This window comes from Chaetura pelagica, unplaced genomic scaffold (genome assembly GCF_000747805.2).
Source record: "Chaetura pelagica isolate M959 unplaced genomic scaffold, ChaPel_1.0 scaffold386, whole genome shotgun sequence".
Lineage (NCBI taxonomy): Eukaryota > Metazoa > Chordata > Aves > Apodiformes > Apodidae > Chaetura > Chaetura pelagica.
The window spans coordinates 2,441,721-2,453,723 of record NW_009953703.1 but is presented as its reverse complement, the minus strand read 5'-3'; the positions used below and the strand labels follow the sequence as shown (position 1 = coordinate 2,453,723).

At 37.0% G+C, this 12,003-nt stretch overlaps 1 protein-coding gene across 1 annotated transcript in view; it reads left to right on the top strand.

Moving 5' to 3' along the window:
- R3HDM1 (R3H domain containing 1) overlaps positions 1-12,003 on the top strand; it is a 49,579-nt gene that overhangs the window by 6,262 nt on the left and 31,314 nt on the right. Inside the window, exons 3-6 of the mRNA XM_010000393.1 lie at positions 2,648-2,689; positions 3,134-3,223; positions 7,916-8,030; positions 10,651-10,729. Of these exons, the coding sequence (XP_009998695.1) occupies positions 2,648-2,689; positions 3,134-3,223; positions 7,916-8,030; positions 10,651-10,729 (326 nt within the window). The remainder of the gene's footprint in view (positions 1-2,647; positions 2,690-3,133; positions 3,224-7,915; positions 8,031-10,650; positions 10,730-12,003) is intronic.

The following is a 12,003-nucleotide window of genomic DNA, read 5'->3' as shown; positions in this document are numbered from 1 at the left end:
AGTTATGGCTAGAGGAGGGGGGGGGTTGTATTTTAGGTTTTGACTCTCCTTAAAGTCATGCAGGGAAGTAAGGAATCCATGCCTAAGGTTTTAGAAGTTGTTTCTAGATAACAAGTCCTCATATGATGGTTGGCATGATACTTAGGTAGCTTTGAGGTTTGTGTGATTTCAGTCAAGGGAGAATCTCCCTCCTACAGTGACCCCCCAGCTCTCCCCAGTGTTACTGTCAGATGCTCATGAAATAGAGCTCCATGGTATTAAAATACCTCAGTTTACATCCCTGAATACATTATATTGATTTGATTAACTTATTCCTCATGTATTGCAAACAGCTATCTTTAAAAAACATTTATTAAAAATAATTTTTTTAACTGCAGCATAATAGACAGTGTCACTTGGGTTGGCTTTCCAACCTGGAAGCAGAACTGTTATTTCACAAGCAAAACGTAAGATGAGCTACAACATGCACAAAACACTTAGAGGAGTGGATCATCAAACTTGTCCTGTTGTTACTGAAATCTGGAACTCACATTTGTTCTAAATATTCTTACAAAGAATTCAGATTTTTTACTAGAAAATTTCAATTTCAAGATCTCAAATTTTGAAGCCTTTGCTTCACTTTATCGGGCATTGAACAAACATACTTAAATTTTGGCTGCAATGAGTTCCTGAGACTACTGAGGTAAGGTGAGAAAGAGACGTGCTTTGCACAGATATTATTTAAATGGAATTATTATATTGTTGCTGGGAAGTAGGAACCATCTCTTACCTGTTTTTATTTTGTAAATCACTCTTAAAGTAATTGATGCTTGTCTTTGGTAAGTCATGTGTAGTTTTGGTTAATAGTATCAGAAATTGTTTGGTTCAAAATGTCTTATGTCCTGCAGAGGGAAGTTGATTCCCCCCGATGTTTGGATGTTTGCTTCTGCATACTCTTTTCAGATAGATTCTGGCTTCACAGCTTCCAAAATTTTGCAGAAGTTAAACAATTACCTAAGTGTAGGGTTTTTTGCCTGTTGTTTTGACAGTGAGCTGAGGACTTCACTGGCAGTGCTGATTTGGTTTTAAGTTTACACCATTTGATTTGAACCCACCTAAGATAATTGATTCTGCAGTAATAGATATGAGGCTGGGAAACCATCCAGTTCTTGAAAATTTAGTAGCTTGGGATAACAGAAGCTTTGCCAGGGATATGCAGAGTACCAGCTTTCAATATGCAATATATGCTTTCAGCACAGCTGATGGAAAGAAAAAAGTATTTTGCACGTACCAGCAAAACTTGAAAGTCTCTGTATTATTCCAGGTATGAGAACATTTGAACTGTCTTTGCTGCTCAAAATCTCAGCAAGCTTCCTTTAAAAAACTGATGATGAGTTGAGTTAGTTTTCAGTGCTGCTATTTAAAATCCTGTTGTATAGTGAAAAGAGCTTAAATGAGCTCCCCTTCTGTGCACTTCAGCTGAGCTGGCACAACATCCAAAAAAGACATTTGGGACTCGAGGAAAATGAGAGCGAGTGAGTGGTGGTTCTGCCTTTGTGTGACAGAGCACTTTACTCTAGGGTAGGTGTTCTTTTTAGCAATATGTATGTCCTGCTAAGAAATTTAGGCACCTAATAGGCATCTGCTCCTAAGGGAGGGCTGTCTTCATGTAGTTTTCAGTTGTAGAATCAGAATGGTTTGGAAGGGACCTTAAAGGTCATCTAGATCCACCCCCCTGCATACAGAGTTTTTGGTTAGTTTCCCTCTGAAAGGATACCCCTTTCTTAAAGGAGGAAATATTGCCCACTAAACAACGTTTGAAATTTCAGTACCAGTGTTACTTTTTCCTTACAAATATTATACCTGTGCTCAGTAAAACCAGTTCTGTTTAAAGGGTTATCTATTTACCAGTTTTACTTCTACAGTGAAACCAGTACAAATTATGTCACTGTACGTGCTTCTATTTCTGTGTAACTGCCACAGAGGATTAAGTTAGTTTTAAGTATGCAGTTACTTAAAAATTTGATTCAAATGTACCTTTCAGTCATGCTTAGTGCAGCAAAATTCTGTTGATGTCTTTTTTATTTTTAAGAAACAGTAATAGAAGAAGGGATATGGGAAGAGAGAGAGCAAACTAATGCAAATAAGTTACTAAGTTAAATTAAAAGAAATTACGAGTAGCCGATTTTCAAGTCTACTTTCATACTTCTGAGATGAAAAAAAAGCCAACCCCATATGTTTTATGGGTTCCTCTCACAGAGGCAATGCTTATTTTTCTTTTATACAGTTTTTCTTGGTAGATTTCAGGAATAGGAAGACAAATTATAAAAAACCATGTCAAGTTACCAAGGAAATTAGGATACAAGAATTTAAAATGTAGGAGACAGCTGAGAGAGTAAACTGCTTGTATCTTACTGAACAAGAATATTGCTTCCTGTTAAATTCCTGTAATGTGTTTTTTATAAATGAAGAAGAGAAATCAAGGACAAGCACAATGAAAATGGGAGAGTATATAATCCTTCAGCCAAAAGCACCTGCTGTTCCTTTCACAGATTTGACCATCATGTCAGTAATAACCATTAAAACTTTCTCCTGTACAGAGTTTTGCATTAATAAAATTGTACTCTTGAGTTTAATATCAACCTTTTCTGTTGTGCCTATCATTCAGCGGCCAGTGCAATCTTTTGGACAGACAGCAAAAAGGTCAAAGGTACAGTAGACTTGTGTGCTGGCATGCTAAGGAAGCCCTTCATGCTTGATGAAGCTTTGTTACTTTGTGAAAAGTGCCTTTAGTTTTATTTTTTAGCATTGAAGCTTTGTTTTATTCTGTTGGATTTTTGTCTTGCCTAGTTGTCTGCTTTTGTGGTTTGCCTTTATATTTTTGGTGGCTTTTTATTGTTATGGAGAGAAACACTTTCCCAAAGATTTTTATTTACTTTTCATTAGATGTGCTCTATTGTGCTGACAGTGCCTTCAAAAAGCTGCAATTGCTTGGATATTTTCTTCCTAAAGGAGATCATTTATTCTGTTGAAACTATTAAAAAATGCAGCTTTCAGCCATTTTGTTTTACATAAAATGAATGGGGAAAATGACGGCTTATGGTTTATTTATCTAATTTTTGATAAGCCATATTTTTTACATACTTTCCTTTAGTCAAACACAAAGTTAAAGTTAGTTCGGAGCCTTGCTGTATGTGAAGAATATCCACCACCTCCTACAGCTGAAATATCACAGGACCTCCAGGTAAAAATCACATTACTGAAGTATCTGAAGCAATTTGAAGTAACTTATTGTTCAAGGGTCAATATTTTGGGTACTCTTTTTAATGTGCAGACACCATATGATTTTAATATCTTTTTTCTAATACAGCTTTAATTGAGCTGACAACATTAGATGAAGAATTTGCTGGTTTGTTTTTCTGAACTATAATGGTTGATAACTGGGCAACAGGAAGAGGGATTTTATTGTTTTAACTTTCTAGTGTTACAGTGCAGTTGAGGCAGTCTTAAACTTTTTAACTGCTGTCTGCCATCAGTAAAACAAAGATGTTGATTAATATGCAGCTTAATTTATTGGCTTTTTATATTTAGAAAATTTAAACAATTGTAAGTTGGTGTGTTTTAACGAAATTCCTGCATATTAGTAGTAAGTGCTGGTAGTTCTATTAGCACATGCCTGAGGTATATCTGAAGACTAATCTGTTAAGATGATAAAACACAGCTAAAGAAGTTCCTAAATGCTGGGAAAAATGTAAAAATACTTCAAAGAATTTAAAACAAAATCTACTGTTCCTGTGTTTTTTCAGTCACTGGGTCTAATTACATATGTAAGGATTTTAAAAACCTTCAGTGCTATGCAGCACCATGTATTTAATGGTTTAAAGTCAGACACTTATAATAAGCATTCTCTGCAAATGGCATTTGTTACTGTGTCCTCTGGGAATCTATCCTTAGCTGTCTAGTGCAAGGTTCTTTTTAAAAGGAAGTATTGCAGTAATAGAAGAGATGTAAAGGCCAGTCCTATAGGGTGAATTTAATTGTGTTACAACCTAAGTTAATACGGAAGGAATACCATAGACCAGACTGTAGATTAAGAAACAAAATTGGAACTGTGAGTTTTCCTTAGAAACAGTTATCTAGAAAAAATGGGTTATGAATCCCAATAACTGCAAATGATGGAAATAATAAATTTAATTCCTCTCTGTAGACTGAAGAAATACATGTTGAAAGAGAAGAGTTAGAAGTAGGAATTTGTTACAAGTTCTGATACTGGAGTGTATGGGGCACTGACGAGTCTTCCATGAGCCTCTGTAACAACTCAACAGGCAATTTCTACACCTATTTTGCTTTCTTTCCCGAAGAATCTTTGGGAATGGCATAGAAGATATATTCTGTAAGCACCTATCAGCTGCTGGCTGCCTCAAGCCCCACACTTTGAAGTATTTATTGTGCTTGGGATGTGTGGGAGGTCCAATGGCTTGTCTTGCACTCTCTGGCTGTCATGGCTTCCCCTTGCTGGAAAAGTAATTGCTGTGCTGTCTCCGTGATTGCAACTGACAAATAGTTTTGTCTTCATACTTAAAATGGATTTTAATAGTTAGGATGAATGAAATTGTTGCCAATTGGAAGAATCCAATTTTTAATGATCAGTAAGTGTTTGCCTCAATAGGATTAAAAATAAACTTACTTGCCTAGGAACTGGTGTGAATTTTGGGATAACTCTGTAGTCTTGCCTGTGACTGTTTGTCAGCCACCTTTTCCACACCAGAGTGTACAGCAGCTCTTAGCAAGGTAAAACTTGTGCAGGCGTAGAAGGCACTTAGCAAGTCTCTGCTGCCATCGCTGGCAGCTTCTTCTCAGAAGGCTGCAAGAGAGGTTGACAGACCAGACGGTGTCACACAGATCAATTTGTCTGCTATGCTTGTTTTCTTGAGCAGTTGCAACATCAAAAAAGATACTGTTCCTTACTGAGAAACCTAAGCAAAAGCTCACAGATTTTTAAGCCTTGATTGCTAAAAGCCACTGAGAGCTTTTTACTAAAAGGTGCTATGAAAGCTATCAATTTATCACAGAAGGAGGAAAGTAACTGATTTGATATTTTATCTTTGTAAATACACTAACTATATTCTCCTGCCTTCCTTTGTATAAAAGTTGGGTGCTAGAGTTGTTCTGATTCTGGTCTAAGACAAAGTACTGACAATAGAAAAGGATGCTCCATTCCAACTCTTTAAGGAAGGGCTGTTTCCACATGCATGACTGTTATTATGGGTAATGAGTAAATAAACCTTCACAAGATGGGGTTTATTTATTTTTTTTTTGCAACATAAGACAACACAAAGGAGGAGGAGTGGAGGGAGAAGACCAGGTTTTGTAATGTTAGTTTATTTTATATATAACGTTAGTTTATAGTATTTACTGTGTAAATTCAGGTGATTGTTGGTCAAAAGCCAGGACCCAAAGACTTAGGGCCTTTGAGTAATATTTTGTAATGCTTCCTGGCTCCTGCCTTTTTCTCAAGTGTTTTAAGCTGGAGAAGTTTATTGGGTTTTTATGGGGTTTGGGAGGGGGGGGAGGGTGCTTTTTGTTTGGCTTTTCCTTGTTTAATCGGCATTGGGTGACAATTTCTCCTGCTACAATAAGGACTTCAGAGAGTGATCTGAGTTAAGAGTGAGGAGTCTGTTAAATCAGTATGCCAGCAGAGACCCACTACAAACAGAGTGGGATTAAAAGAATTTCAGGGGAATAGAAGCTGAAAGATTTTTCAGCAGCTTTCCAGTCAAGTAGGTCATATTTAATTAGATGCTGCAGTTTTTATAGCATGAAATCTCACAAGAAAGTGCCCTTTGATACACAGTTTTCTTGTATCACACTTTGAAGTAGAATTGGTGGTAGTAGAAGAACTGGCTGTTCAGATGCATATTCCCTTTTTAGCTCTCGTTGGGGAGAGAGGTATGAAAATTAGTACTTTCTGAAATAATTTGACTAAACTATTGCTGTATGCTTTTACTTTGAGTGTAGAGTATGTATGTAGTCAACAGATTTTCTAGTGAAGGAAAATCAGGCTATGAAAATCTCCTTAGTTAACTGATAGTTTTGTATTGTAAAATCAAGAATAACATTGGATCCAATTCAGAAATTATTTCTTAGTAAGACATAAACCATGATTGTTTCCTTTTCAACTAGCTGTTATGCAGCTGCCAGGTGGACAGTAGGTGTAATGCACTTCGTGGTGATAAATGAATTGCTCATTTGAATTATATTCAGGTTTTATGAGGTGAGGAATGCAAAGATTTGGTTTGGATTCTTTAAAGTTTGTAGGCCAATGGATTCTCAAGACTTGGAAAGAATTATACAAAAGAGTTCATTATTTGTGATTGGTAATGGTTTTTTATCAGACTTAGATATACATAGTGTCATGGAAACTGAGGAGTCGTCACACTTGTAATGCTGCTTTGCAGGATGTATGTGTATTAAGTTTAATTAGAACATTTAATGTAGGGGGAAAAATCATAATGAAAGAGAGCTGATAAAACTATTAACTGTTTGGGTTTTTTTTCCCTTTATTTCAAAAAGCTGTTATTCCAAAAATGCATACTGAAATAATTTTTTAACCATGTAACCTCATGAGTGTGGGGTTCCCATGGCCTAGCTCTGAAGGAGCCACGGCAGGGGGAGCAGTTTGTGCTGTGGCAGGGAGGAGCATTACTGCAGGTTGTACAAGGATATATTTGCATGTGAAACAGTCTTTAGCCTGGGTGAATCCTGACTATATTTAACTCTGGCCAGCTTACATGAGTCAGATCAAGTCTGTGGAACGACACGTGAGGAGAAGCTTAGAGTAGGTGCCTGTCTATGGGTAAGAATGGATTTGAAGGAAGAGTGAGAACTTTGTTGGAAAGGATTAGGTGCAGGAGGGAAGAGTGACAGGCAAGAATGGATGAGGGGTGTGTTCTTTGGGTTGGGAAGGATCAGGTGTTCTTGGTAATAGCATCAACTCCGTGCATCTGGCAAGCAAAATCAACATTTGAGGGAGCTAAAAGGTAATGGGGGAATCTTGCTCTTACAGGACTTTGCCTTTTTTCCTCTTGGAGTCATTTAGACACATAGGGTGTCTATTTTGCCCTACCTGCTCTGTTTTTGCTGTCTGAAATATGTTAGTCTTCACTGACAATCTTGTTAAAAGTAAAGAAGCATGAAAAACAAAAATTAGTTTTCCACTATTCAGGGGACCATTATGTCACTATAATTTCAAAGGGAAACTTTTTTTGCTGTATTTGGGAAACAAGTTTTATGATACTTCACCTACTTGTATAAAAACACAGATTTTGAGATGATTGCACAGAAAGCCATTGTAACAAAATACACAAAGTTAAGAATCTACGCCTGGATGACAGTAAGGTTTGCAAACTTTCCTTGATATATTGTACTGTAAATATTTTCCTTTTTTGTAGATCTGGGGTGGTCTGTCTTGGATTAAAACCTTTGTGTTTGGGGTTTTTTTTTTCTTTGTCTAAATGAAATTGACGCCTAAAACAAGCTTTATAGTCAAGTATTGTGAAGAATGGGTGGGGGAAAGTATTGTGGATGATGCATTACTGAAGTTTAGAAGCTCTGTAAAATGTATACATCTGAAATACTGGGGTATTTTTGTATGTGTATCAAGGTATTTTGGATTCATTTTGAAATAGCATTCAGATTTGGAAGTGTGTGTAAATTATAAAATGTGTGTGGTACTTTCTGTGTCTTCTCTAGTTTCTGATTTGTTGATAAATAATTTTATTTTGTGGTCATATGTACTATATGTGGGATCAGAAAACATGAAGACAATTATTTTCCTTGTTAATTCTTTGTTTTGCAGGTCATATAGTATAAAAGAGTTCATGTGCAGGTATTGTTTGAAATAATTTCCATGATGACAGATTTTTACTTTTGACAGGAGAAAATTCAGATCCAGTTGTCACAGTCTTTTGAAAAAGAGGAAAAGCCTGCAAAAGATGAAACAGAAAAAGAGAAATCCGGTGATAAACTGTCCAGAAAAATGTTATCAAGAGGTTTGCTGTCTGCAATTATGCTTTTGAATGTACTGTGTAGATAAATAATATTTATAGAAAATTCGGCTTGCTTCCAGGACATCATTGCATAAATATTACTTTTTTGTTAGCAAATTAAGCAAGTAGATCAGACGTCTCTGAGCTGGAGAATGCACTGGTCCCAGGTGATACAGTGCCTTCCAGGCTTCATACTCCAGCAAATGCTTTCTCCTGCTTGCCTGTCTAGCTGTGCAGATCAGCACAGGAGCAGCTGTGTTGCCTCAGTTGTGTCCAAGGGTTCTCTGGAATACTGACTTTCCTAGTCAGTAGAATTTATCCTATTCCTAAACTTGGTTACAGGTTTTTGTGAAACTTCAGTGAGAATGACAACTACCTTTGTACCTTTCTGATCTTTATTCAATAGATGTCCATGGTCTTGTTTGTTTATTTTACATTTGATAATATCTAGAATTTTTTATGACGTTGTAAAGCAAGGGTAGAACTATACAAGTAAAAATGACGGGTATTGTGTTTTGACTCTTGGATTCTGCATTGAGGATCTACTCTATCCGCTGAAAATATTTGGGTTTTTAATCTGGAATAGAACTGCAAAATTAAAGATGTAAGCATGTCTGTCCATGTTTCCTAGTGCCTCCTCAAGGTAGAAGATTTCATATACTTAAACTGGCAAATCATGGTACAACTCCTGCATTTATTAAAGGATCTGGAATGTTTATCTAAACATCTTAGGTCAACCATTGGGTAGGAAATATCTTTAAAGCTAGAATTCTTTTTGAGAAAGGTAGAACTTGTCTATCTTGTGTCCTTCAATTCCGTAAGGCCTTCATGTGGCATTTGAGTGCATCTTGTCCCAGCTGGCACCTAGGGACTTAGAAAATAAAAAGCACCGGGATGGAGCACTTTAACTGTCTTTATAAATCTTAGTCTTTGAAATCATACCTTAAAAAAACTATGGTGTTCTTTCAGAGTTAACTTGCCCAGCTGTTAAAGTACATGTACACCTTCTAAAATTAAAAAAACGAAAACCAAACCCAACCTAGCCACCTTCCCCCCTGCCCCATGCAAAAAATCCCACAAAACAAAAAAAAACCCAAACCAGAACAAACAAATTAACAAAAAAACCAAAACACACCCCCTACACACAAACAAACCATTCAACTTTTTAAGTAATGATGAGGAGTTCAGAGAAAAGTGACAAAATGCATAAGGTAGAGGAAGCTGTTTTAAATTCATCTAGTACCTCCTCTGGAGGTTAATTACTTCCCAATTTAGCATGTGCCAAAATAGAAAATGATGGAACTTAAGCATCAGTTTTAGTAATTATAACAATTATTTCTCACTTGCAAATTAAGATAATTACAGTAAATAATTATTCAATATTATACTTGTTCTAACAGGCATACTTTTTTTTTTCCCTTTCCCGTCATCAGATTCAAAAGTAATCCCAAACCATGGATGCTCAGACTTCCTTGGCTTCATTTATAGTCTCCCAATAATATAAGGGCACAATTTATAGCGTTATGAGCTCTGCAGATAGAGAATCCCACTGTCATTTTTCCTTAGGGAACTAGAGAGTCCCTGTCCTCAGGTGCATTTAGATTTCTCTCCAGGAAAAATGTAGGTCTCATTTTTGAAGACTGGGCACCCAGTTTCACACTATGGCAAGAGGCTGCTCTGCTGGCACTGCTGTTTCTTGTGGAAAAGCCTCAGTAGTGTCTGTCTGCACTGAATCTTGCCCTTCTTTGTGCAGTAGTTCCCTCCTGGCTAATAGGAGCTAATTTGCAATGGCTGCTCTCTGTACTGACCACACAAAGACCTGGAACAGCTAGAATCTAGGCATAAGTTTGAGCTGTGCCTGACTTGAGACTAAGTTGACACATAAGTAGTCCTTTCGAAGAAATCGAGTTTCAAAAATACAATTAAAACACCTCTACTTTTTGCTTCTGAGGCTTGAAACTCTTGAAGGTGCTCATCTAAGAGAAGATTTGGTGCTAAATTTATTTCAGTGACAGATTTTAGAGAACAAAATGTAGCTTTGAATACTTTTTCACTCAAACCAGAAAGGAGACAGAAGGTTGTGAGACTTCTTTTTGAAGACTTGCAAACGTTGTTGTGAAAATGAAGTCAAACAAGGATTTTTTAGTATTACAAAATAACATTTGTGAAGCTCAAACCATTGCACTCTGAATGACAGTCTTTCTTCAGGCAACATCCAGAAATTCTGTAGATCAGCTGCTGGTCCACAGAAGTGTATATAGGTCTGCAGGGTGGCATGTTGAGAAACCAGGTGACTCTAGGGGATATACTGTTTCAACATGTGCATCAATATGTTAATAACATGTCAGTGTAACTGAAGGTTTTGACTCTCTATTAGGCTTGAATTAAGGGAATGGGGGAGGTGCTGTTGGGTTGGGTTTTGTTTGTTGGGGTTGTTTTTGGAGTTTTCTTTATTTGTGAGCCTTTTCCCTGGAAACTGGAACTGTTTAATTTTGGGAATAATTTGACCGATAGTTTACATAGAATATTTATCTGTAAATAACATGCTCAGCAGTAATTGTTAAAGTATAATATTAATATTTAGTATTAATTTTGCTCTCTTCCCCCCACACCCCATGCTTAGATTCCAGCCAAGAATACACGGATTCCACTGGTATAGATCTCCATGAATTTTTAGTAAATACATTAAAAAACAATCCCAGGTAAGCATCAATAGTGTCAACTTTTCCTTTGTCACTGTCTGAGGTGTAACACCACCTGGTTTTGGTTGTTTTATTGTTGTGTTTGGTCCCCTCTCTTACTCAACTAACACTGTATGTTAGTTATTTAGGATGAGGTTTTGTTGCACAGACTGTCTGAAGCACCACTGTAATTTGTGTTATGTGAACTGAGGTTTTAGGACATCAAAATGGTTTTAAAGCTTGTAATGTTTAATAAGCAAATAATGAGTTCTGTCGTTGTGCAGGCGTGTCCCTAAAGAGACTCTTACACTAGAGTCTCTCTCTAGAATTTGTACTCTTGTAGCACCTGCTTGTTAGAGACTAAACTTTATAGCAACTATTTATCTGTTTAAAGATTTACACCAGTGAAGTGTACAAAGTGCATTCTTTGTTTATTTTGGAAAGCAGAATCAGCCCTTAACTTAGAACAGGGTGATTTCTGATTTGGTGAATGGAGAGGGACAAGACTTGCACAACTTGGCTTTTGTACTGTAAAAATCTACTGGGAAAATTCAGACATGGAAGTATTCTATTGGAATAATGTGGCCTATAGATCTCACATGACCTTAGACCATAAATGCAACAGGGCAGATGGGCATCTGATCAGTGGAAGTGTCAGCCTGGGTGATGAGTCATGGCATGCTGCTTCACTGGGAAACCACTTGGCAAAACCATCTTACAGGAGCAGTAGCACTGGGGCCACGGCAGCTCCTGACCCCTGTGTAGTTGCAGTTTTCATTCAAAGGACTCAGCTGTTCTCTCTGTCCTCTGCACTTGCTCTGTCTCCTCATTCTCTCTCAGACAGACAAAGGACTTGTGTTGGTGTATTTATACTGCCTGGTTGCTAGTTTTAATTTAAAGCATATTTGCCTGACACCATTTTTGTTGGGGTGTGTTTCAGTATTCTATGATTTGAACATGAAAATAGGAGAAAGTAGGAGCTGTAAACTAATCCCAATCTCTATGTACCCTCTCCATGGCTTTGAGAGGAAAAAAAAATGTATCTGTCCTAATTTTAGTCAGTAGAGCTGAAATAACGTACCACACTGACATCTCACTGAAATAAAGTTTCCTCCTCAAATGTTTCTAGAAAAATACATTGAGCCTAAACATGTGTTAAATAACTTACATATTTGTGCATGTGGTATTGCTTTGGCATACATTCTCTATCTAAATTGACTTGTAAAGTCATACATTTCAAATCTGTTGCCTTTGCATCTACCAGTAACTCTGGACTGAAGCTTCAATCTGGCACG